The 27,471-nt window shown below is 48.4% G+C and overlaps 1 protein-coding gene across 1 annotated transcript; it reads left to right on the top strand.

Moving 5' to 3' along the window:
• The first annotated feature begins 2,589 nt into the window (after positions 1–2,589).
• Positions 2,590–16,542, top strand: LOC138301737 (mucin-2-like). Its single transcript, XM_069242246.1, has 2 exons — positions 2,590–7,392; positions 16,360–16,542. Exons 1-2 carry the CDS (start codon positions 2,590–2,592, stop codon positions 16,540–16,542), a joined length of 4,986 nt encoding a protein of 1,661 aa, XP_069098347.1.
• The last annotated feature ends 10,929 nt before the right edge of the window (positions 16,543–27,471 follow it).

Below are 27,471 nucleotides of genomic sequence, written 5' to 3'. Positions count from 1 at the left end.
GAAGGCCAGCACTTAGTTTTCTGCCTCAAGCATTTATTGCAAGCAAAAGACACCTATGGGAAAGACAGAGGAAGAGAAAACAAAAAAGCTTCACAAAGGGAGAAAGCAGAAAGCTGGAAGAGTAAGCTGAAGGGGCCAGGAGCGGCTGGTAATGGATTAAAGAGGCTCAAGATGGTCTCAGGATTAGGCTGCCTCTGTATTCCGTGCTCGCACATTTAATTGAAACAGCCGCATGTTTGAGGAGAGCTTTAGGCACCAGCACGTTTTTATTTACAAATTAAGCACTGGCATCAACAGGATTGAAGTTCTTGTCTTTGGGAAACACTACACCAGTTTGGTCATCCACTTGATGGCCTAATGATCTTGGAGTCCCTTCGCAGCCTACAGCTTAACGTGGAGTCTTGATAGATAACTTGTTGCATTAAAGAATTGGTTAACTATGTGGTATCCACCTATTGCTTTCCAATTATGCCTTTGTGAGTGTGAAGGTTTAAGGGCATCATGTCCTCCTGATGGATTGTGGAACCACTCCTAATCTTGTCTCCATAATTCTTTGATTGCCCAACTCTCTTTTGGCTTGAATTGCTGCACCTCCCTCTCTTCCTACCCTGCCACATTGCATTTGCTCTCAGATAAATAGCTATTCTCTATAAATCTTTGTGAATCTGTTAGCATGTCATTCAAAGCTCTAGTACTGATTTCCTGTTTAAATTACCTGTCCTATGTCCCAAAGTACACTCTTAATTCTCCATTGTTTCACTTACTTGAGGATCACATGATCTGCAGGGCCCATGATTTCTCAACCATGTATCACATCACTGAAAAAAAATTATCTTGCTCCCCAGAGTAATGTAGCCATGTTTATGAACTTTCTCAAGACAAGGATAGTTTCCATGTAATTCACCTTTTGTTCTCGCCCAGAGCTAGGACACCCTTTCTATAGCTCAAGCACTGCGGAGATTGTGGAGAACATAAACAGACTATACACAACGATTCCCAGCTACCTGTATTTGGCCAGAGTCAAAACCCAGAATAAGGCACAAAAACTATTTCCAGATTGTAGAGAGGGCCACAGTGCCAAAGTAATAGCAGACATGTTCCACATGGATGCCTGTCATAGGCACAGGAGGATGGGTCACTGTCATATTTTCAGGCTAACAACTGATCATATAAACTAGTTTCACTGATATCCACTCTATAAACATTTATCGTTTGCCATTGTCCTGATAATATGACATGGATACAACCAGTGCTTAATTTGTGCTTGTTGTTTCTAGTGCTGAGCACCGGCACTTATTTTTGTGAGCCGGGGCTTATTCTTCAGCCTCAGTCATTTGCTGCGAGCAAAAGCCACGTTTGGTAAAGACGGAGGAAGAGAAAAACGAAAAAGCGGCACAATGAGGGAAAGCAGAAAACTGCAGGTGCGAGCTGAAGGGGCAGGGAGTGGCTTTAAATGGATTGAAGAGGTCCGAGATGGCTTCAGGTTTACGCTGCCTCAGTGTCCGCACATTTAATTGCAGCAGCCGCATGTTTAAGAGGAGGCCTTGGCACCCTTTTATTTACAAATTAAGCACTGTATACAACCCTTCTGCACAAATACTGGACACACCTGAGAGTGGTGAATGTTACTACTTGTTGCTTATTACACACCTACCCTGACATAATTACAGATCATTACAGGTAATTCCCAAGCATTATAAGAGTGTGCATGTGCAGTGCACAGGGTGGTGGGTGATTTGTTTATTTACATATCTACCCACTCTACGATGGTACGTGGCAGGTCAGTGGTGATGCATTTTTCAGTCCTCTGCCATGGATTGCCACGTCTCAAACTGGGCTGGGATCAGGTTGAAATCTGATTATAGGAAACAAGACTCACGTGTGTACAAAGGCTTTGCAGTGAGAAATTAATGTAGAATACTAGGTTTCTGGGTGGTGGGCGAAGTTTATGAAAACAAGACAATTACTGTCCCCTGACCTTCCCTTGCAGGGGCCTCTTGGGTTATGTTACGCCAGTGGTGAAATAGAAATTAGCATTGTTGGTTTACGTTGTTTTTTTAACCCGCTACCTCTGGGTCACTTATTAGCCGAACAGTTCTCTAATTAGCTGCTTCGTGTCGAGCGTTTTAAAGACAGATGGCGTGTACCTTCTGCAGTTCCTATCTGTAGTTATGTGTGCACTGTGCAGAAGAGTCTTGAATGGAGGGACCCCGTGTGTCAGTTGTCCCTGAGTCGGCGTGTCATTGACAGTTAGGTACGAGATTTCACTTTACTCGTTATTGCTTGACTGTCTTGTTAGCGTCAAAACCCGTCGCGGCCGCGTCAGTCGACAAACGTGGCCATCCGCTGCCTAAGTTACAAACAAACCTTTATGACATCACGGGTGATGGTCACAATGGGCGTGGCTTAAATACCCAGCACGTCAACCTTTGGCAGAGATCCTCTCCCTCCTGCCCTCCCTTGCCCATCTGCCACACATGGCCAGGCAGCAACGCCCAGTCCGAAGGAAGGCCGCCTCTCAAGACACCCAAAATGAGTTCCTCGGATAGACAGGTTTTCTCCCATGGTATCACCCTGTTACCCCGCCTTATGCGGCCCTCGGGCATTAACAACGCTGCTAGGCCGCCCGCCCCAGAGAACGGCACCCGCCTTCGGCCTGCAGAGAACGCCGCACCTTGCCCTCTGCCAACTGATACCAACACCGCTACCCCTCCTCCTTCTCCCAACGCCTCTCCCTCTGTTCCTTCCTCCAACTCCACTCCCTCTTTCCCTTCGTTTGTCCCCGACAGCACCACTCTCTCTCCTTGTTCTTGCAGGGACATCACCCATAGCCCATCTTTTGTGAAACGTTTTGAAGAAATACTTAAGAGGTTTTACGAACTGTATCCTTGGGTGAAACTCGACGACGCTACCACCTCGGATAAAGCTTCTTCCATCCGGTGCGCAAACTGTACTTTACCGACCCCCCAAGTTCCCTCCGAGCATACCAAGCCCCCGAACAATACAAACAACTCTGTGTCAGTCTCCGAGACTGCGGACACCTGCGGTGTCAGTCCAGTAGAAAGGGCTCCGACTGTGCCATCCCCGGAGAAGAAATCGGACAGTGTGCCCACCTCTTCAACATCATTAGCAGAGCCCAGACGTTTTACTCGACCCCTAGACAAGGATGACCCCTCTACTCTTCCCTCCAGGGAATCTGACTCCAGAACAGACATCAACCTCACCCCTGTTAAACCTGATCCGTCTCCCCTTCTGCCTGCAGTTTGTTCTCATTCAGAGCCTACTGACCTTTCGCCCACCTTTGACAAAACCACCCCATCTGTTCCTCCTTCCATCTTCTACAACCCCGCTTCCTCCCTTCCCCCTTTCATCCCTGACAACCGCACTGTCTCCCCTCTTCCTCCCATCCCTGCAAACCCACCTCCCTCACTTCGTTCGTCATTTTCAGACAATGCTATTCCCTTACTTACTTCTCGCAAGAATAACACCCGTGGTCCATCCTTTGGGGAACATCTTGAATGTTTGTTGAAGAAACTCTACCCTGTGTCTCCTCGTCCTGGGAAGAAAGACGCAGACACCAATTTTGCACCGGGCAAAGCCAGTCCATCTCCCGTGCAGTCTGCAGCTTCATCCAGTTTAGACAGTACCACCTGTTTGCCCAAGTCTGACAACACCACCCCTTCTCTCCATGCTTCCATCCCTGGTAGCACCACTCCTCTTCGTGCTTCCATTTCCAGCAGCATCACCCCTTCCATTCGTTCTTCCATCCTTGGCAGCACCGCTCCTCTTCCTGCTTCCATTTCCAGCAGCACCACCCTTTCTCTTCGCTCTTTCCCTTCTGGCACCACTCCCTCTCTTCCTTCTTCCATCCCTAGCAGCACCCACTCTATTTGTTCTTGCAAGGACATCACCCGCGATCAATCCTTCGACAACCCCGCTTCCTCCCTTCCCTCTTTCATCCCTGACAACCACGCTGTCTCCCCTCTTCCTCCCATCCCTGCAAACCCCCCTCCCTCTCTTAGTTCGTCAATTTCCGACAACGCTATTCCCTTACTTACTTATCGCAAGAATAACACCCGTGGTCCATCATTTGCGGAACATATTGAATGTTTGTTGAAGAAGCTCTACCCTGTGTGTCCTTGTCCTGGGGAGAAAGACGCAGACACCACTTTCGCCCCGGGCAAAGCAGGTCCATCTCCCGTGCAGCCTGAAGCTTGCCTTTTAGACAGTACCACCTGTTTGCCCAAGTCTGACAACACCGCCCCTTCTCTCCATCCTTCCACCCCGTCTCCAGGGTTAACCTCTCCCAAGACTATTCCCCCGGAAGATACCAACACTTTTGGGCCTCAGTCAGACCTCCCTCCCCCATCGGGAGATAATAACTCCTCGATATGCATCATCCTCCCATCTGGCAAAGCTAATCCATCTTCGGCCCCTGCCTTAGACACCAACCGTCCGCCAAATGCTTTACTGGAAACAGCCTCTAGGGCACCCCTATTTGACCTGTACCCTTACCTCGCAGTGGATCCCTCATTCTTTCCTATAGCGCCATCTGATTCAAGCTGTGCCACCAGCTCTGTCACCCGTTTAGTGGACAGCACCCCTTCTCTTCCAGCATCTCGCGATACTGATGGTACTCCTTCTGCCTCTTTGAAACCCCATATGTTGGAAAAAAGCACTTCAACATCCCTATTTGACCTGTACCCTTCCCTGGCAGTGGACCCCTCATTCTTTCCTATCGCCTCATCTGACTCAAGGGGTGCTACCTCTTCTGCCCCCCCTTTAGTGGACGGCACCCCTACTCTCCCAGAATCTTTGGATAATGACGAAGCACAATCTACCTCTTTGAAACCCCATATGTTAGAAACAGGCTCTCTTTTTCACCCATTAAAGAATTTCGACTCCTCTGAATACCGTTTGAAATATCTACATCTTTGGCGCCCTTCTATTGGAAGACCAACTCCACTCCTTCACAAGTGGAGTACCTTCATCGTTATTGCCCCCGTGTCAGATACTGACCTACCTAATCTCTGGGTACCTGCCCCTTCAGTAGCAGACAGTCTTGCTTCCCCATCAGAAGATGCTTCTGTATGCTTCTTGACAATAACAGATTCTTCTGTTCCCCCCTTACTGGATGTTACCGTCCCTGCTTCAATTGGAATTGATGGAAATCTCTTTGATCACCATCCAGGGATTTCCGATACCTTTCCCACACCTGTCGTGGATACCAATGTTTCTCCCTGTACCACCTCTTATATAGATCTTACTACACCAGCTCCAGCGGCAACAGATATTTATGTTCATTCATCGAAGATTGCCACCCTTGCGCCACTGCCATCAAGGACTACTTCTCCTATAGTGGAGAGCAGTGCTTCTGCTTCTCCCCCCTCAGTGTACACTGACTTTGTTCATCCACCAGAGGCTACTACTCCCATAGTGGAGAGAGGTGCCTCCAGTTCTTGCCTTTCAGTGGACACTGACTCTGCTCGCCCACCAGAGGTTACTACTCCCATAGTGGAGAGCGGTGCCTCCTCTGAGAACTCTACAGTAAACAGTGACTGTTTTCGTCCACCAGAGGCTACTTCTCCCATAGTGGAGAGCAGTGCTTCTGCTTCTCGCCCCTCAGTGTACACTAACTTTTCTTGTCCACCAGAAGCTACTACTCCCATAGTGGAGAGCAGTGCTTCCGCTTCTCCCCCCTCAGTGTACACTGACTTTGCTCGCCCACCAGAGGCTACTTCTCCCATAGTGGAGAGCAGTGCTTCTGCTTCTCCTCCCTCAGTGTACACTAACTTTGCTCGCCCACCAGAAGCTACTACTCCCATAGTGGAGAGCGGTGCTTCCTCTTCTCCCCTTTCAGTGGACACTGACTGTACTCTTCCGTTTGGTTCCACCTTACAGGAAAGTGGCGTCTTATTGTCTCCCACAATGGATATGAACCCATCTGTTCCACCCCTAGAGAAAGTCCACTCCTGCACTGCTCCCTCCATTGAATACAAAAATATTTGCTTCCCTCTGAAGAAATACCAACATCTATGGTCGACGCTAGAGGGAATACCAACCTCCCTGCTCCCTCAAAATGCTGATATCTCTTTGCCAGGGTGTAGTGACCATTCTGCTCCACCTTTCATGAGCCCTGACCTCCCTCCTCAGCTCTTGGGTAAAAGTGATTCTCTTTTAGTTCCATCAGGGATACCTGACTACTCTTCCTCCACAACAGAAAAAGCCTACGTCTCGACATCACAGCAACATGACCTACCTGTAAAAACACACATCTCTGACACATCTCTACTGCAAAGTAACACCCAGGATGTCTCTCCGGTAAAAAACAACTTCTCCATCGCTTCGCCAGTGAAAACTGACGTCCAGGACGTCTTTCCAGTAAATTCTGACCTCTCTGTTGCCTCTCCGATGGCAACTGACGTCCCAGTTGTCTCTCCGCAAAAAAATAACATCCCTGTTGCCTTTGTAGAGGAATCTGACATTCAGGACATCTTTCCATTAAAAAACGACCTCTCTGTCATCACTTCAGGGGAAAATGATGTCCAGGTTGTCCGTCAAGTAAATCGCTCGGTCACATTTGACACCGATATTCTGACATTTTCCTATGAAAGGGATTCACATACTCCCTGCTCCTGTTCAGGTAACATCCAATCTGTTGTCTCTTGCGGAAATGTTTCCCCCAATGTTTCTTCCTTATGGGATGATGATGAGTCATGTAGAAGCTCCCGACGGAATTTAAACTCTTCAATATGCCCAAATTATGCTTGTACTTGTGCTGCCAGCCCCAGCGATGTTATCCCATCTGTCTTCATGCCAGGGAATACATCTCCCACTGCTTACTCTTCCAGTTGTTCCTTCTCTCATGATGTGAGTACCAATAATGTCACTTCTTTGTCTTCATCAAGGAAAATTGAGCCCCTTGCACATTCTTTACAGGATAATGATGAGAATGTTTGTTTTCGAGGGACCAGCTGTTCGGTCTGCCCCAAGAATGTTCCCCCCTCAGTTCCTTCCCTTGAAAATGACACCTGCTCTTGGTCCTCATTTAGGAAAGCTGAGCCCCTTGCTTACTCTGGAGAGGACAATGAAGAGGGTGTTTGCTTCGGGGGGACCAGCTGTTCTTTCTGCCCCATGAATATAACCTCCTCAGTTTCTTCCCTTGAAAGTAATGACACCTGCTCTTGGTCCTCATTTAGGAAAGCTGAGCCCCTTGCTTACTCTGTAGAGGGTATAGATGAGGGTGTTTGCTTCGGGGGGACCAGCTGTTCTGTGTGCCCCAAGAATATAGCCGCCTCAGTTTCTACCCAGAGAAAGATTGCACCCTGTTCTTTGTCCTCTTTTAGTAAAGCTGAGCCATTTGCTTATTCTTTACAGAGAAATGATGAGAATGTTTGCTTCCAGGGGACCAAATGTTCTGTCTGCCCAAATAATATTGACTGTTCAGTTTCTACCCATGGAAATAGCGATTTCTATTCTTCCTCCCTACAGAATACCGATCTCCCTATTTTTTCCTCAAGAGATGCCTCACCCTGTAGTATCTGTGACACAAACGTTGCCCCTCCTGCCTCTCCCCCAAAGAGTACTGACCCATGGGCTAACTACTTAGATGTTATGAAAAATGTGACCTCCAGTTATGGGGGTACATTGTGTCCCAAGCATGCAGCCTCGTCTGCTTCTCACTTAGGGAGCACTGATCCTTGCTCATCGTCCCTAAAGATTAGGGATTTCTCTGCTTCCTCCTCCTCCGGGGATGTCTCACGTCATTGCACCTGTAAGAGACACATTTCTCCTTCTGGTGCTTCTTCCCGAGAACAAACTGCCCTCTTTTCTTCCACTTCATTTGACAGCTGCGCCTGCATGCTACACTCCAAAAATATCAGCTCAGCGTTTTCCTCTCCAGGAAAGTCATGTCCTTCTTCTCGGTACACCAGTACTTCTGACACTTATGCTCTCTCCACTGAGAAAACGTATAGCTCTGAATTGTGCCCCATCAGAACCTACCTTTATTTATTCCGTAGCATGAAATATGACCCTTAGCCTTGACTTTACCCTGCCATGTTTGCCCAAGCGTTCTCTGCCACATCATTAATACATCTGTTTAGGAATTGCTGCCTGGCCATTTTTAGTACCATCATGCCCCTATCTCATGTAGGACTTCCCTTTATCCATTCAGCTTTCAATTTTCTGTGTAGAATTCTCCCTCATACAGAGGAATGATCCTTAATTCTTTGCCTCGCTCATGGGGCTAAGTATGCTGCTCATGGTATCTTGGAAGAAGGCGCATAACAAGGCAGAAATGGTGAGTTACCTCCCGGGAAGAGTGATGGTCGCTGCATAGAAGACCATGGGGAGGGTGGGGGTTTATGCAGAACTCATATTGCAAAGCCTTGTTTACTTTTAACTATAGAAGCAAAATATACATGAAGGTAATGGCAGGCACGCTGAGCCAACCAAGTATGTAGATTTGTCAGAGCTTCTTTATACATTATTTTGCCACAGTGCAGATCCATAAAGCGACAACCTATGAAATGCATCCCAATTTGGTCACTATAATATATTTTTAAAAGTTGTTAATTAAACATGTATAATTGAGGATCAGAGGGTCCCTCGTAGCCCATGGGTCCTGGTAACACTTAACCTGCTGCACCATTGAGAGCTACGCCTCGACAGAGAGCAGCACTTCTTCCTCTTTGACACATGAATTTCTTGAATATCTACAGTGCACCAAATGTACGTCTTTGCGTCAAAATATAGTAGCGGGTTGCCTTATTTTCTCTCTTCTCAGTTTACCCTCATCAGTCACTAGTAAGAAACTGGACATTCCACCTGTTTTTAACACTTTTCCATTTCTTGTATGCCCCTGTCCATTCTGCTCAATATATCACATAATCCTAGATAGCTGCTCTGGCACCCAGGAAAATGCTTCAAAATGGAGCTTCTTTGACAGTAACGGGAATTGAGTATAGACTGGCGTTTCTTTGTCAGGGAATATCACAGGTGGGCTGGAGAAATCTATTGGAGGCTGGTTTTGAAAGCCCATGGACGCTCCTGGAGCTTCTGTCACATTCCACGGCTCCCCGAGATTAGTTGCAGCAAACACAGGAGGCTCGGAGGGAGGAGAGAGATGGAGGGAGCAAGAGATCAGAGGAGGAGGAAAGGGTGTACGGTAAGTGAGAAATGGCGCAAGTAGAGGAAGGGAGCCGGACTGGTTCAGGCAGGGCTTTAAGTGGGATGACAAAACTGGGGTGTCTCTAAAGGAGGGTGGTAAGCCTGTTCAGAGTGCGTGACCAACACAATTAGGAGAGGGGCCTAAACTACGGGTATCAAGGCAGTGTGTGTAGATTAGACAAATGTAAGGAGCCGTGAAATGTCAGGCTTACCAATTTCAAACTCCCCGGCTGTACACCACTGAGTAGATGACGAAATTAGTCTGTCCTCTCAGTATGCTCTTGGTGGCCGAGTTGGTGGCACAGTGATCCATCTGACTTGTAGTGAATGCATAAGGAAGTTAAAATCACAGACAGCACTAGCATTTCCCACTTGGTGTCATTAGCACCCTTTCAAAAGTATGCTCGAGTTTTGTCTGTATAGACAGTATATGTTCCTATGCACCTGCACCCTCGCCTTTGTGGCATTGTTAAAAGTGAAAACAGGTGATTTTGTTTAAAGTTGTATTTCTGTATTGTGTCCAGACCTTTGCAGCAACTCAAGATGAAAACAAACAGGATAATAGGTTTCTTGCAATCTGTGTAAGCGCTCTTAGGACTAAGGAGGGAATATTGCATGTTTTGTCATTACAGCTGATGGATACAAACAACTATTAGGTTTTATGCACACAATGACTCCTTCACTGACTGTGACATTACAATAATTACAAGTCTTTTCTTGAGGAGCAATGTGCTACCACTTCATAACATGTTCCTAATTCCAGACAACTGATAGCCCATGAAGAGCTAAAAAAACAGGGCAAACAGATCAAGAGTTTTACAAACCGGCAGCAGGCGTGCGATACCCTGACAATATTACTATAGGATTGCCGCTGTCTCTGTGTAACGTTCTAGGTTTGATCCCAGCTCAGCCTTTTGTCCTTCTGACACCCAGTGGAGTAGCAAAGGTGCTACAGCTGCTTATGCAAGCTGGGAATTATAGGTGTCCATGGGGGTAGGAGATTGGGGGGACAAAGGGGGAGTGCTTGCCAACCCCCGGGACTTAGGTACAGCCAATACAGCCGCCGTAGTGATGCCGCGGACCCTGTTAAAATGATGCCCACCTCTGAAAAAAAATCTGCGGACGCCCATAGTGGGAACGGAAGAGTAAGTGTACCCAGAGTACTGCTGAGTGACAGATTCCTTGTGTTCCACTTCCAGGCCGGAGCTGCCCCTCACTGCCCACCTTTGTGCTCCCAGAGAAGTGACAAAAGGACACCACCTCCATTCCTTTGATCTTAACACTGAGGCCTTCAGACAATGGGCCTTGTTGAATGTCTTCAACGAATCATAGTGCTGCAAAAGCACCGGCATGTGTGGTGTCCTAAGTATGTCACGGGCATAAAAACGGCCCAACAGGACCCGTTTTCATGTCCTTTTTTAGGATGAGCGCACAAACGCTCTGACGTGTTGTAATCTCTGTGGGCTTTTAACCACGCCCACTGCCATATGCCCATCATTCTCACTCTTTCATGGGCTTGCTGTTCAAAAATCCTTTGTTATCATTGGTAAATACTTTACGTTTGTCCCTCCTTGGGGCAGTTTTGTTACCGCCTTGGCCATCGACCCTGTTACATGGATAATTGCACGTTTGACTATGTTTGACTGCGCACAAACTTTTTTCCTTTTGCGTCTCTCCTTCGCGCTCACGCCCATGGTGGCTGTGGCACTTTGAATCACCTTGCTTATGTCAACTGTTTTACATTTCATTTTCAATTTATGTGGCAAGAAAAGTCCAGTTAGGAATTTACAATGCTAAGAGCTCTAACTCAAGCAAACATGAGACCTATTGCATTGCAAATGCTTCTTTAATAACAGCCAGTGGTCATCACCGGCAGGACCCGGTCCACATAAAGCCTTGGGTTCAGAGATGGACTCTGGACTAAAAGCAGCATTGGCAAAAGGTGTTTAAACCAAGCCTGCATAGCGCCGAACCAGTGAGCATAGAGAATCCTACTGTTTCTATCCCAGCATCATGACCTTCAATTCCCCTTGTTCCCTTCCTCCACTCTTTCAATTTATCTTCAGTCTCCCCTTCTCTCCCATCTTTTCCCTCTCTCTCTCCCTCACCTCTTACCGCTGTCCCTGCTGGAATAAACTGTGGTGGGCAGGAGAGAGTGCCATAGGTGTCACTTCCACAGGCCTCCAAACACTGGGCTCCAGCCCTCAGGGAGATGGCCAGTGAGATTAATGTCCAGTCGGCCCTGGTCTGGTTTGAGCATTTTTTGCCAAGGCTGCTTTAGCCTCCCCTCCCCCAGTCCAGCCCTTCCAAACCATCAACATTCAGTCAGGAAGACCATTTGGGCTCTCTGCCCATGTCGATGGCAAGGCGTTTAGCACCTATTCACATGGCGATACTGCTTACACGAATAAAGGAGTAGTGTTGTACTCCTCGGGTCAGGCAAGGGTGTAACAGAGCTCCCCGCGCTCCCTGGGTGCAGGTTTACCCATTCAGGAGGGGAGAACCCTAGATCCTCACTGATGTGAGTGTGACTGGGGGAGGGGGTGCTTCAACATATCTCACCCTTTGTTAGGCAACAGGGGACAGACTACGTGTGCCATGACATCATAGGCATACCGTCCATAACAGAACCTAGGGCAGGACAACAACTGACGAAACTGGGGCTGGTCGAAGTCAATGACCTGTACAAATTGGAGGAGTTATATTGTTTTAACATTGCAACAATTCAAGGCCTTGGGGGCTACGCACCCCCTTGCATATAGCCTCCTTTACGGTAGACTAGCTGCTCAACGTGCATCTTTCTAGCTGACAATCGCATCCACTCGGGCCACCAAGTTACTCAGCCCTCACCATCCTGCTGAGCCTGAGCTCTCCCAAAGCCTTAAAGGGCAGGACAGCTCAGATTCCCGTCGCTGGGACCCTCACCTAAACACTCAACTGAATGACGAATGGTGGAAATACTGCTGTATGCAGGGGGTAGATCCCATTGGTGCAGCAGGTGCAGTGGCACCGGGGCCCAGAGGCACTAGGGACCCACCGACACTAGGGACCCACCGAACCCTGACTAGTGCTGTCATTTATAATTTGTAATTATTGCTGTAATTTATCATTTATAAGATACATCGTTGCGTCCTTGCACAAGGTCCCAAGACACACTAGCTACACTACTGGCTGTATGCATGCAAAAGAAGTCTCATAGAATAGCAAACATAGACTGCTACACGATAAGCAAGGACACTGGGTTTATGCAATTCTGTGGTTGCTGCATTTTTCGTATACTTTTGGATTTGCTGCTTTTGCCACATAATCAATCCATCATCTGCTGCATAGTCTGCAGATTTGAACAAAAATGATTTTTAGCTCGAAATGATCAAAAGTAACTAAAATACAAAGACGTATTGACACCTAGTGGAAGGCACTATGCAAAGGTTGACTGGTCATCTTTCACTGTCTTGTTACTGTATTTTGATGTAAAAAAGGTGGTAATGAGGTGATCACATGTGAAAAGATTATGCAGTAATAGTATCACAAAATGTACCACATCATGCCTCATAATTTGGCTTTTCTTGCCGCACAGTTTAGTAACCCCGGCCACATAATTTAGTCCTGCTCTGCTGCATAATTCCATGGGCCATGACTATAAGCAGGGCCACTGGAATTATGCATTTTTTTGGCATAAGTATGGATTGAACACATGTGACACATTAGCCATCATCTGGTGCATAATCTACAGTTTTGATAAAAAAAAGTTTCTAACTTAAACGGATACTAAAAAAATTGCCTCGGAATGGACTGCCCTTCACATTGGTTGGCTGGTCACCTTTCTGTTGCTTATTGGTATATTTGGGAGTTAAACCAGTACTAATGAGGTGGAACTTTTACCCAGACAATGTTAAGTGTAAAAATAACAATATAATGAATTAATACAATCACAAAAAATACAGTGTTATTTCGCTTAATTTGCCTTTTTGTTGTGGCATAATTTAGTCAAACCTGCCACATGATTTGGTCCTCCCTTGCTGCATGATTTCAGTAGTCCTGACTATAAGTTCCTGCACAGGCTTTTCTACTCGCCACTGTAGCTTAAATTATTTGACTTGGTTGATATGCTTGAGGTGGCACCATCCGGAGGCAGATTTCTTACACCTGGTGTGGCAGAGTCTGTGGTTTCAGATACTGGGGTGATTGATGTATTTCACTCACTGACTGAAATGACTGTGACAGAGATAAGACCCACCTACTCAGGACATTGCAGGGAAATGGCCTTACTCTCCCTAAGTCAATACGTAAATATGCAGGGATGGCGCTATTGCTAGACACTTGTAGCGACAGGATGCCTCTTACTATAAAGTATGTACGTGCAAGAAACACCTCCAGATGCCTCAAATTGTACAGGTTTACTTCATGTCTCAAACTGATGCATTCGAATTTTGTTTTGGGTAGAACTGCAATTTGTAATGTTATGAAACTGCCATATAGCCATTTAAAATGTATTCATGTCTTGATGAGATTAATGTCTGAAAAATATACCACAACCTTAAGTCGTTGGCACTCCTGATTTGCAGCTTTTCTATTCTTCTTATTTAACCGATTTGTTGTCTACTTGAGCCTCAGAATTGCAAATGTCCCTTGAATTAAGCATGCAGTACTTGCTGCACATTCTACAACTCTACCTTCCATAAATGTGCATCTTTCAGCTTTACCCACCTTCCATTATTAGATGGTCTTTGATGTGGCTTCAAGCCAGCGTCCCTAGCCCTAGTAATTATCTCACTGTATGTTCTAAAATGTTGAACTTCATATACTGGGCAATTTAAAAAAAGCGAAAGTGAGGAGGACGAAATAGAGACTAACCATAAGGACAGGTTAATCACCTTGAGTAATGTCCTTTCTAGTAGAGACTCTTATCTAACCGCAGATTCCTCACCTCAGAATATTCCCCAGGCGTCAGATTGGATCTGGAAAACTTTAAAGCAGTCACCCTGTGCCCCAGAATCTGGCGACTGCAGCTCTGCATTAATGTCGTCAAGCCGCATGTGACATGCACAGGCCTATTTAGGCGTCATCCATGCATGGTGACATCAGTTTCTTTAGTGACACTTCCGCAGACGTGGAGCCAAAATTCAATTGGTATTGGCCAGTGTGCATATCCATAGCGTGGGAAGAGTCTAGATGGCAAAACGAGTAGGAAGGGAGGGTCAGTGAGTAATATGCGGTTAGACAGAGTCGCTACCAGAAAAGGAGTTACCGAATGTCAGTTACTTGTTCTTCTGATAGAGTTAGACTCCAGATTCCTCACCTTAGAATAGATACCAGAACAGTACCTCTCTCGAGGTGGGTCTTTGAACTGGCTCAAACATAATAATTCTGCTGGACCAAACAGGCAAAATGCCAGTCATGCCAGACCTGGTTCTCCAATCAGTAATGCTTTGTGAACGTATGGAAGGATGACCTTGTCTAATGTTCTAATGTGCAGGGAAGGCACTCCATTTGCCAGCAGCAGCCTTTGCTCCTGTGAAATGGTCTTGCAAGCCATCGGGAGGCTGCTTCTTTGCTAAAGCATAAAAAATCATGATGCAGACACAATGGTCCACTTCTGCACTGCGCTTCCCTACCTTGCTCCAGCAAATCCACTAAAGAGCTAATTGTCCACCTGTTGTTGCCTGGTATGATCAATATAGAAGCTCAGTGCCCTCTTCTGGTCCAGGGGATGGAGATACTACTCTGCCTTAGATGGATGAGGTGAAGCTGAGAACGTAGACAGGGTGAAGGCACGTGAAACAGCATCACCACCTTTGGTAAGAAGAATGCATGAGTCCTGAGAAACAGCTTGTCTGAATAGGAGGTAGTATAAGGAGTGTAAATGGAGAGAGCCTGAAGCTAACTCACCCTCGAGGCTGATGTTATGGCCACCAAGAATACTATCTTAAGGGTGAGCAACCTGAGTGCACAACTATGCAAAAGTTCAAATGGAGAACTAGGAAGGTCAAAAGCAAATTCAAGTCCTACTGGGGAATAACAAAAGAAGAGGGGGGAAACAAATGTTGAAGCCCTATAAGGAAATGTATCACATTTAGGGGGTCATTCTGACCCCGGCCGGCGGCGGAAGCCGCCGGCCTGGCTGGGACCGCCAGAATACCGCTGCGCGGTCAAAAGACCGCCGCGGGTATTCTGGGTTTCCCGCTGGGCTGGCGGGCGACCGCCAGAAGGCCACCCGCCAGCCCAGCGGGAAACACCCTTCCATGAGGATGCCGGCTCCGAATGGAGCCGGCGGAGTGGAAGGGGTGCGACCGGTGCAGTTGCACCCGTCGCGATTTTCAGTGTCTGCATGGCAGACACTGAAAATCTTGGTGGGGCCCTGTTAGGGGGGCCCCTCCAGTGCCCATGCCATTGGCATGGGCACTGCAGGGGCCCCCAGGGGCCCCACGACACCCCATACCGCCATCCTGTGCCTGGTGGCCAAAACCGCCAGGAACAGGATGGCGGTATGGGGGTCGGAATCCCCATGGCGGCGCAGCAAGCTGCGCCGCCATGGAGGATTCCCCAGGGCAGCGGAAAACCGGCGGTACACCGCCGGTTTTCCGTTTCTGACCGTGGCTGTACCGCCGCGGTCAGAATGCCCAAGGGAGCACCGCCAGCCTGTTGGCGGTGCTCCCGCGGTCGTTGGCCCTGGCGGATTTTACCGCCAGGGTCAGAATGACCCCCTTAGTGTTTTAAACAACAAAGGCTGGTCCAGCTACAGCAAAAAGGCCAACATAGCTGACATAACCTTTAACTGTGTCCAAAGCAAGGCCTTGCCTGGCTAAGGACAATACAAACAACAAAACCTCAAACAGCTTGGCACAATGTGGGTCAACCTGTTTGGTCGTGCACCAGGCCCCCAACTTGTCTTAACAACTGGTGTGTACAGATTTGGTAGAGTGATGCCTTGCAGTGAGAATAACAACCACAACCTTGGGAGGAAGGTCAAAAGCACTCAACTGCTGATGCTCATTTTCCAAGCATGGAGGTGGAGCGTGCACAGGCTTGGGTGGAGAACACTGCCCTGTGACAGAAGGTCTTCCCCCAGAGGCGGCCTGATCAGAGGACAGATGTTCATGCGCAGGAGTTCTAGATACAAAACTCTCCTTACCCAGTCTGAAGCCTCTAAGATGATTTGGGCCTGGTCTTTCTTGATTTTCTTTTCAGAACTCGGGCAGGAGTAGTAACAGCAGAAAGGTGTACGGGAGGCCCGAGTTCCACTGTGTGTGGAATGTATCTCTAAGTGAGACCCTCTTTGGAAAGTCCAGTTTTGAAAAAGTGCTAAAATTGCGTGTTCTCTGCTGTGTCAGACTGAGCCAGGGTTCTTCCCATTTGCAGAATAAACCCTGACCACCTTCGGGTGCTATGGCCATTCACAATCTGCTAGGCCTCAACTGCTGAGTTTTTTCTTCCTGGCTTTCAGTTATCCCACCAGATGCTGAAGGGCCACAATCCCACCCACTCTGCTTCTTGCAGTACCACATGGCAGTGGCGTTGTCTGTGAACACCTGAACTAACTTTCCTTGAATGGATGGCAGGAAGGCTTCCAATACCAAGCCGATTACTTTTAACTCCATCAGGTTGGTGTGGAGCTGAGTCTCCACTTGAGAGCAGAGGCCTCTGATCTCCACCTCTCTCAGATGGCCACCGAGCAATGAAGTGATGCATTGGTCACCACTATACTCTCTGGGTGCGAAAGGGAGAATGGTCTGCTGCTGTCCAAATCGAGGGCCTATAGTCACCGTGGTAGGTCTTTTGTAGTCTCCTCCAAATTCCAGACTAGTGCAGAGAGGTAACCTTGATGTTGCTGCCCTGGAACCTAAGATCCCACTACATAACCTACATATACCATCTAGTGTGCTTGACCAGCAGGATGCTGGACTGCATCAGCCCCAGAACCTCAGAATCAACCTAACTGAGATCCAGGACAGAGGATGAAATGTTGGGATCATAGCCTGAATGTCCTGACCTTTCCGGGGAACAGGCGTGAAACCACACTGTCTAGAACGGCTCAGATGAAAGGGAGCATCTGAGAAGGGGTCGGGCAATCTGGCAATTAACCAGGGGGAGCCCTGAGCAAGGCTTAGCACAGGGAACTAAAAGGGTATCGCTCATAGCTTGTTGAAGAGCAGGATAGCCTTAGAAGCAGTTTGACCAGGTTGGAGGACATCAGACAATAAATTTGTTTTGACCTCCTTATTCAGGAGCTCAAGATCCAGAATATCTGCAGCCCTGTGCACAACCATAAAAAAGGACATGTAGTACTGTGGCCAGACCTGGAGGGGAGAGCAACACACTATCCGGGGACGTATCTAGTCCAATAGCTTTTTGGAGCTCATCATACCAGTTGTCTCCCTGAGAGAACTGGTCATTGATGTGATCATAGGTGCCATCATTGGAATCTGTGCCAAACATATCATGAATGAAGCACTACCTGCTTGGGGACAAAGGAACAGTGTTAGAGTCAGGAGCTAGCACATGCCTGTTCAGCATCAGACAAAGGCATCAGTCTATCAGCAGCAGTGAAGTCGACATCAATGTTGGGGGGCAAACGGCACCAGTAGCGGCATCAATGCCGGCTCAGCAGGGCAAACGGCACCAGTAGCGGCATCAATGCCGGCTCAGCACAAATCCGGGAGTGTATCCAGACGGCTCAACTGGCGCCAAGCGAGGTCCTGCCAGCGGAGTCCCAATTGGATGACTGTTGGCTGCATGGAGCCCTAGAGTGCTCCAAAGTGGGTTGTGCAAACAAGTGTAACATAGCCTCCTGAAACTCACGGAGTTAAGCAGGAGTCGCCCCGGGCATGAGATATATGGGCTGCATCTGAGGGGAGGCTCAGACCTTTGAGATTGGGTCCTGGAGTCACAATGATCATACTGGCACATGGGACTTGGAGCCCTGCTTAGATCACTTCTTGGATTTACTGGTGGAGTGAACTAACTCCAACCCCTGCCTTTCCCTTTCCAGAGCCAAGGTCTCCCTATCTAGGGTTAGCTGTTGCTGCTGCAGCCTCAGCTTGGCTTCCTCTAGTCTCAGTTTCCTGAGCTCCCTATCTATAGAGTTATCACCTGGAGTTGAACCATGGGATCTCTCAGAAAATGAGGTGATATGGGAATGGGCAGAGGTAGATCTTTCCCTAACTTTTGAGACCCTAGTGACCTAACCTCTAGGTGTGAAGGAAGCCTACCTGAGTGACTACCCCTCCCACTGCCAGCTACACATGTAGGTCTGTTAGGTGGAAGATCTTTGGAAGAGCCCTCCCCGAATCTGAAGGATGATTCCCTGACTTTAAGGAGTTAGAATCTCTCTCCCCTCCTCCTCCTGGTTATCAGTATGTTCCTGATCATCCTGGAGGAGAAGGCCCAACAGAAAATTCTTATTGGGGTTCTTCCCTACATCAAGGCTCCTTTCTGAGCAAAGCCTCACTAGTTCTTTGAAGGTCATGCCCTCATAGGAGGTACCCATGACCGCAGAGCTAGGCCCAGCAGTAGGCATGATGTAATTACGTGGTAGTGTAAGGAAACCCTAACCTACCTACCCTCCAGTCTCTTGGAAAGGAAAATAAGAGACTAGAACCCTGTAACTAGGTATATGTGTATAGCTTTAGGTATAGAGTATTCTTTCCTGTGAAGAGCACTGGTGACAGAGTGATAAGGCAATTGCAAGTACTTATTTCACAGCTGCACCACCAATGTAGGAGGCTGGCCTGGTTTGCATCGCTGGATTCTGCTAACAAGCCTTGGCACACGCAAACCTCGTGGCTAGCGGAAAATGGCGCTTCCCAGGACCAGGAGGGACCTGATGGACTCAGACGGGGCTCTCAGCAACTTAGAGATCCCACAGAAGGCCAAGCAGCGCGAACAGGAGTCCCACAGCACGGGGACTCAGAAGGTGCAAAAAGAGGCCCATGCAGCACTACACAAAGGGATCCCATGCCACTGAGGAGGCTGTGCATCACAGGAAGGAGTGCTGGGGGCCAGTGCTGCTCAGTGCATGACGAACTTCGTGGAAGGATGCCAACAAGCTTTGGCAACTTCAAAACATGTGGTGTACGGGTGTACTGTCTTGCGTGGGGAGGCAAGCTCTTACCTCCACCAAAGTTGGACAGCTGGACTTAAGGACCATCAGGACCACTTCGGTCCATCACCCGTGTTGCTGGATCCACGTGCTTCTCCAGGAGAAGGGTCACAAGCCACCGGTCGTCACTGCAGAGGGGTGCCTGCGCCTGCTGAAGCATGGAAGTGACTCCTTCACTTCAAGGGAGATTCCTTTGTTCTTCTGGTGCAGGCTGAAGTCAGGCAGTCCTCGGAGGATGCACAACCTGGAAACAGTTGCTGTTGTGGGCAGGAGTTGAAGATACAATGTTGCAGAAGTCGTCTTTGCTTCTTCGTTGATGTTTGTAGAAGTCCTGGAGGGTCTAGAAGCAGTTTTGGTAGAAGGTGAAGTAAAGGGTGAAGAGGATGCCTGCTGGAGTCTTGCAATCCGAATCTGAGGACCCACCCCAGAGGAAGTCCCTAAATAGCCCTGAAAGGGGGATTAGTCACCTAGCCAGGTGACCACCTATCAGGAGTCGGCTCTGACGCCACCTGCCTGACTTGGCCACTCAGATGCTTCCAGAAGGCTTTGCTTGCATTGGATTTAAGATGGCAGAATCAAGGGTGCCTCTGGAGGAGCTTTGGGTACCACCCCTCGGGTGGTGATGGACAGGGGAGTGGTTACTCCCCTTCCCATTTACAGTTTTGCGCTAGGTCAGGCACTGGGGGTCCCTGAACTGGTATAGACTGGTTTAATCACAGAGGGCACCAAATGTGACCTTCAAAGCATACCAGTGGCTTGGTGAGGCCACCCCTCCCAAGCCGTATAACATCTGTTTCCAAAAGCAGAGGGTTTTACCCCCTCTTACAAAGGAAATCCTTTGTTCTGCATTCCTGGGCTTGAGCTGTTCAAGCAGCAATAGGGCAAAAATCTGCCTGAGGGGTGGCACCAGCTTGGGCTGCCCGGAAAACCCCAGAAGGCTGGTAGGAGCAATGCTGGAGATCGTTTAAGGAGCCCACAGTGCAGTGGCGTCCCGCAGATTTAGGAGGGAGGGGGGCGGGTGGGAAGCACACACACACACACACTCATTCTTTCACACACAGACATGCACGCACATCCATTAACAACACTCATAAAATTCAAACATGCAAGCACGCAACAAACATTAATTTTAAAAGTTCACACACACACACGCACATCCAATAACAACACTCATAACATTCAAACATGCTCGCACGCACCAAACATTCATTTTAAAACATCACACACACTCATTCTTTCACACATGCAAGCACATCCATTAACACTCATAACATTCAAACATGCATGCACGCACCAAACATTCATTTTAAAACATCACACACACACACACACACACACACTTACCTTCAGCCTCGAGGTCCCAGGAGGGTTGGGACTGCTGCCTTCCCTCATTGGCTGACCTTCAGCCAATGAGGGAAGGCAGCAGTCCCAGCCTCGTCACAGAGTGGGATGGGGTCAGTGAGACTGCTGACCCCACTCTGTGACGAAGTGCACTGATTGACACTCGCCCTGGGCGCTTTAGGCCTTAAACCTGAAGCGCCTAGGTCGAAGTGAATGGGTGACGCCTTCCTCGTCACCCAGGGGAGGGCCTTGAGACTCCTTTGCTAAGCCGAGGAGGTCACGCCCATAGGAGCTGTGACCTCCTCAGCCCAGCAAAGTTCAGCTCAGGCAGCCAGGAGTCTGCGCAAATCGCGCATGTCTCACTCCTGGCTGTCTGAGCTGAAAATTAAGAGTATCTGTCAGGCTAACCTTTGTTCAGCCTGACAGACACTCTTCATGAGGGGCAAAAGGTGGGGGGCATGCCCCCTCCGCCCTAAAGTACGAGCCGCGCCTGCCACAGTGCATGGAATCATACTTCCAATACTGGTAACAGTATTGGTGTATGATTCCGACATGTTTGATACCTAGCAAGCCTAGGTTCAGAGTTACCATTATGTACTGGACACAGGTAGTGATCTATGTCCAGTACATGGAAAAATTGGTGTCCACGCACTCACGAAATCCAGGAAAATGGAACTGGAGTTTGTGGGGGAACCTCTGCTAGTGCAGGGGTGCCCTCTCACACAGGTACGTGCACCCTACCCTCTGGGCTAGGAGGGCCAACCATAGGGGTGACTTATATTGACCTAGTGCAGTGACCTGCGTTGAAAAGGTGCATGCATCTTTTCATGCAGGCTTCAAAGACAGGCCTGCAGTTACATTTTACATGGGCTCCCCATGAGTGGCACAATAAATGCTGCAACCCATGGGGGTCTCTGGTATCTCAATGCCCTGGGTACCATATACTAGGGACTTACATGGGGACACCATTATGCCAAATGTGAGGTGTATGTGGTTCAAGTAACCAAGTTTAAAGGGAGAGAGCATAATCACTGGGGTCCTGGTTAGCATGATCCCAGTGAACGCAGTCGAACACACTGACAACTGGCAGAAAATGGGGGTAACCATGTCAAGAAAGAGGATACTTTTCATACACAACCCCCCTAAACGAAGGACAAAAACTCTAAACCTTGACCGGTTGAGTCTTCATTTTGTAAGTGGAAATATCTGGAGAGTCCATCTGCATTGGAGTGGTTACTGCCGGGTCTATGTTCCACTGTATAGTCCATTCCCTGTAGGGATATGGTCTGCCTTAACAGTTTGGGATTTTCACCTTTCATTTGTTCGAGCCAAAGAGGGGGCTTGTGGTCTGTCTGAACAAGGAAGTGAGTACCAAACAAGTATGACCTCAGCTTCTTCAAGGCCCAGACCACAGCAAAGGCCTCCCTTTCTATGGCTGACCAACACTTTTCCCTGTGGGTCAACCCTCATCTTATAAAAGCTACATGTTGGTCCTGGCCCTCAGTGTTAATTTGTGATAACACTGCCCCAACCCCTGCCTCAGAAGCATCTGTCCGAATGATGAACTGCTTGGAGTAGATAGGGCTTCTTAAAATAGGTGCAGAGCACATGGCCTGTTTTAGAGCTTCAAAAGGTTTTTCACAGCTAGCTTTCCAGGTTTTTGACAGCTAGCTGTCTATAAAACCTTTTTAGGCATTCTCTTTGAGGTGAGGTCATTAAGATGGGCTACAATGGAGCCATAGTTCTTAATAAACCTCCTGTAATACCCAGTGAGGCATAAAAAGGCTCTCATCTGAGTTTGAGTGGTAGGGGGAGTCCAATCCAAAATATTTTGAATTTTCCCTTGCAGTGGTTGAATCTGACCTCTACTTACCAGGTGCCCCAGATATACAACCTTCCCCTGCCCTATCTGGCTCTCAGAGGCCTTGATAGTGAGGCCTTCTTTCTGCAGAGCCTCCAAAACATTCCACAGATGGACCAGGTAATCCTCCCAGGTGGAGCTAAAGACAGCTATATCATAGAGATAAGCTGCATTTTAGAAATGGGGTTTCTGGTTGGCTGGGGTATGCACCTAAGCCAGGCAGAACCCACCCACTCTAGTCAGAGCAAGGGAGTTACACGTCCAAGATAACCCCTGCTCACCTCCTTGGTAGCTTGGCACGAGCAGTCAGGCCTAACCTGGAGGCAATGTGTAAAGCGTTTGCACATCACACGTGATGTAAGATGTACAGCACAAAGTAGACACAACACTGAACTATGTAAAAATATACTGTATTGAACAAAACATAATTAGACCAAACATTACACATCAGTAATACCCTGCTACCTTAGCAGTTGTCAGAACGTTAAACAAGTTATTAATACTCTGCAAGAATAAGCAGTTGTCACATTAGAACAGGTAAGTACTCAGGATTCTACAACATAAGCAGTAGTCAGGAATCCCAATAAATAAATGCACTTGTCATAAATACCGCATACATGCCCATAAAGGAACAATATTACATGTGGCAAGTCATGAAAAATATATATATCCTTAGGAAAATAAGCCTGGAGCATACCACCTTCCCAGTGTCCCCAAAAAGTACCTGATTCTTGTAGAACAAGGCACTGCTAGTGCCTGGATGATCGATATAGCGGCCCCCGGCTCTCTTATAGGCTCAGCTGGGGCCGCGCTTGGCTCCTATGGGAGAGGGGCAGTCAGCACCCTCTCTGATTTCCTTCCCACGATCTCTGGGCCCCCCTCCCCCGGGCCTCCACTGGCCCTACCTCTAAGTGGGCCACCAAAAATGCCCAAAGGTAAATTACTGGGGCGATCGTGCCCCTAAGGCAGTGGCCGGAGGGAAAGGAACTCCCTTTCCGCTCCCTATGCCCTGCGTCTAGTAGACAGCCCCCGCATCCTCTGGCGGCTGTCAAATCAAAGGTAAGTTGGAGCAGGGGCCTCCGATGAAGCTTTCCTCCTGCTTTGGAGGGAGGCCGCACCCGATACAGTGCACGAGCCGCTCATGAAGAGGAGGCACCAAGGACGGTGCTTAGTTGGTGCCCTGGGGGCGCGTCTGAAAGAGTGCTTCGCACCAGGGGCATGATTGGAGCGTGCTCGCTCCTCTCTTCCTGCTTTTGGTGCCCCAGGGGCACTGGATAGAGCGCAACGCACTCCGACCATAAAAAAATACACTCTGGCTGCGGCAGTGATTCTGCAGCACCTGGGCTGTGGCGGTGATTCCTCCCGCGACGCACTTCCAAGCGCAAATTGAGGGAATCCCTAGGAGAGCACTCACGAGGCGCTAGGGCAGTCCAGGAGGTGCTCCATTCAGCCCTACAGCGGCCCAACGAGAGATGAAGCACCCCTTGTGCAGAAGATGATTGCAGGGGTCAGGGGCCACAGCACCCTGCCCCTTGGGACAAGCGTGAAAAAGGAGCACTGGGTTGGCGGGCCCAGCTACAGGCCAGCACAAGGGTTGCAGATGGTGGCAGTTCCTCCTATTGACCAGGCAGGTCACAGGTCAGCAGAGCAGCAGCAGTCCAAGGTGGGTCCTAGTGAGTCCTTTCAGCAGTGTCCAATGTCCAGTTTCAGGTAAGTCTCTTCAAGATTCGAGAATGTCCAAATTGTGGGGAAAATTCCCCTGTACTTATACTCAGTTTGCAGTGTCTCTTACAATGAGGAGGAGAGGGGGTTCCAACCAGTTACAACTGGTTCTGGGAGTGCCCCTTTCTCTCTTCCAGCACAGGCTCCAAACATCAGTGAAGGGTAAACGACCCTATTGTGCAAGACCAGGGCACAGCCTTTACAAATACAGGTGTGCCCTGCCTCTCCATTCTCTCAGCCCAGGAAGACCATTCAATATGCAGATGCACCTCTGTGACACCTCCACCTCCCTGTGTACAGGCTGTCTGAAAAGTAGGCCCAATGCCTCAACTGTCAGTCTGCCCAGACGTGGATTGGAGTCAAGCTGCAAAAACACCAGAGTCATAAGCACGGAGAAATGCTCACTTCTAGAAGTGTCATTTCTGTAATAGTAATAAAAAATACACCGACACAAGTAAACAGTATTCCTTATCACCATTACAACCATACCAAACATGCCTACGCTACCCCTCATAAATCAGACAATACCCCTTACACATAAGACAGGGCATTTCTAATGCAATCCAATGAGAGGACAGCACTCACCGCAGTGAGACACCAAGTTAGGCTGTTTGTCACTACTAGGACAGGCCACGCAACCTGGCATACGTCATGCCTTCTACATACATGGCACCCTGCCCATAGTGCTAGCTACGGCATAACTTAGGGGTGACTAACATGTGGCAAAAGGGGAGTTCTGGCCCTGGCAAGTAATGTTAGATGCCAGGCCCCTGTGGCAGGCCTGAGATAGGTTTGAAAGGCTACTTCAGTGGGTGGCGCAAGCAGCGCTGCAGGCCCACTAGTAGCATTTAATTTACAGGCCCTGGGTATAGGGATACCAATTTACAAGGTACTTATAAGTAAATTAAATATGCCAATTAGGTATAAGCCAATCATACCAATTTACAAGAGAGAGCACATGCACTTTAGCACTGGTTAGCAGTGAAAAAGTGCTCAGAGTCATAACGTCAGCCAACAAAGTTGAGATAAATAAGGAGACAAAAGGCAAAAATTCTGGGGAATGACCCTATAAAACGGCCAGGTTCAACACTGCACTGTAGGCTCCCAATCCCTGGAGTACTGTATTCACCAGCCTCTGAAATGTGGCAGGTGCATTTTTCAAACCAAAGAGCATCACAGTAAAGTGATAGTGCCCTCCAATGGTTGAAAATGCTGTCTTGGGGTAAGCATCATTTGATAATTTGATCTGTCAGTATTCAGCAGTCAAATCAAATGTGCTCAGATACTTGGCAGATGCCAGTGTATCTATTAGCTCATCTGCCTTAGGCATAGAATTAGCATATGTCTTTATGACAGTGTTAAAACCTCTATAGTCAACATAAACCCCATTTCTCTCCTACCATTCTGGGAGTGCGGTTTTGGGACCAGGACCACTAGGCTAGCCCAGGAGCTGTCTGAGTGCTCAATTACTCGCAGGTCTATCATATTTTGCATTTCTTCTTTGATGCCGTCTCTAACATGGTCAGGTTGCCCCAAAACTTTACTTTTTATGGTCAAACTGTCCCCTGTATCATTGATGTGTTTACACCATGTGGTTTGTCTAGGTGTTAGAGAGAACAGTTCTCAGAAAGGCAGTCATCAAGGGCTACCCCATCAATTGAGCCATCAGCTGCAGTGTGGGAGAAGAGGTCAGAGAGAGGGTCACTCTCTTCCTCCTATCCCTCATCAGTGACCATGAGCAAGGTGATATCAGGCCTGTCATAGAAGGGCTTCAGGCGGTTCACATGTAACACCATGAGGGGGCTTCTAAGAGTACCGAGGTCTACCAAGTAGGTGACCTCAGCCTTTCCCATTACCTTGTGGGGACCACTCCACATGTCCTGGAGCGCCCTGGGAGCCATAGGCTTCAGGTCCCACACCTTCTGCCCTGGCTGCTAAACAGTCAGCACAGCTTTCTAGTCATGCCACTGCTTCTGCAGTTCCTGGCTGTCCTAAAGGTTTTTAGTTGCCTTTTTTTCATGTACTCAGCCATCCTAGATCTGAGGCCAAGTACATAGTCTACTATGCCCTGTTTAGGGGGGTTGAGAGGTTGCTCCCAGCCCTTTCTCACAGGACCAATATGACCCATAACAGGGTGCCCATAGAGAAGTTCAAATGGGCTGTAGCCCACTTCCTTCTGAGGGACCTCCCTGTAGGCAAAAAGGAGGCATGGCAGTAGGACGTCCCATCTCTTCTTGAGTTTTTCAGAGAGTCCCATGATCATACCTTTGAGAGTTTTGCTAAATCTCTCTACCAAACTATTTGTTTGGGGATAGTAAGTGGTGGTGAAGTTATAAGTTACCCCACACTCCTTCCACATGGCTTTGAGATATGCAGACATGAAGTTGGTACCTCTGTCTGACACCACCTCTTTAGGAAAGCCCACTCTTGGGAAAATTCCCAGGAGGGCTTTGGCCAGTGCAGGAGCTGTAGTGGTCCTTAGAGGAATAGCTTCTGGGTACCTGGTAGCATGGTCTACCACCACCACCAGAATAAATCTGTTCCCAGAGGCTGTGGGTGGGTCGAGGGGGCCAACAATATCCACACCAACCCTCTCAAAGGGAACCCCATCCACTGGAAGTGGAATTAAAGGGGCTTTTAAGATGCCACCTGTCTTTCCACTTGCTTGACAACTGATACAAGAGCGACAAAAATCCTTAGTGTCTTCTGACAGGTGGGACCAGTGAAAGTGACGTACAAGTTTGTCCCAAGTCTTAATTATCCCCCAGTGACATGCCAAGGGAATAGCATGTGCCAGGGTCAACAAAAATTATTTGTATTACAGAGGGACTACCAATCTCCTAGTGGCACCAGGCTTGGGGTCCCTTGGCTCTGAATACAAGAGGTTGTCTTCACAGTACACTTTGTGGGTGCCACTGACACCCCCTGCCTCCTGACTGACATCTTGGTGCCTCATGTCCTCCAGTGTGGCACAAGATCTTTTGTGCCATACTGAATTCCTCCCTAGCAGTCCCCCCTGCACCCAAGAGCTCAGCTGTGCCAAACTGGAGCTCCTCTGGTGTAGGTTCTGCCAAGGGAGTAGATTCCTCCTTAGAGGGGGGATTCTCACTGGAGGTTGGGGTAGGGTGCACCTTTTTACCCTTCCTACCCTTAGGTTTTAGAAGCTCTTGGGCCACTGTTTCCAGGCTCCAAGTTTCCTTGATCTTTTTGCCTTTTGGCCTGTGCTCTATTGATGCCCTGGGATGCCCAGCATTGCTGCATGGGCCTGTAACTCCAC

The sequence above is a fragment of the Pleurodeles waltl genome, chromosome 6 (assembly GCF_031143425.1).
Source record: "Pleurodeles waltl isolate 20211129_DDA chromosome 6, aPleWal1.hap1.20221129, whole genome shotgun sequence".
Classification (NCBI taxonomy): Eukaryota; Metazoa; Chordata; class Amphibia; order Caudata; family Salamandridae; genus Pleurodeles; species Pleurodeles waltl.
The sequence above is the reverse complement of the archived record's forward strand: the minus strand, read 5'-3'. Positions and strand labels throughout refer to the sequence as shown.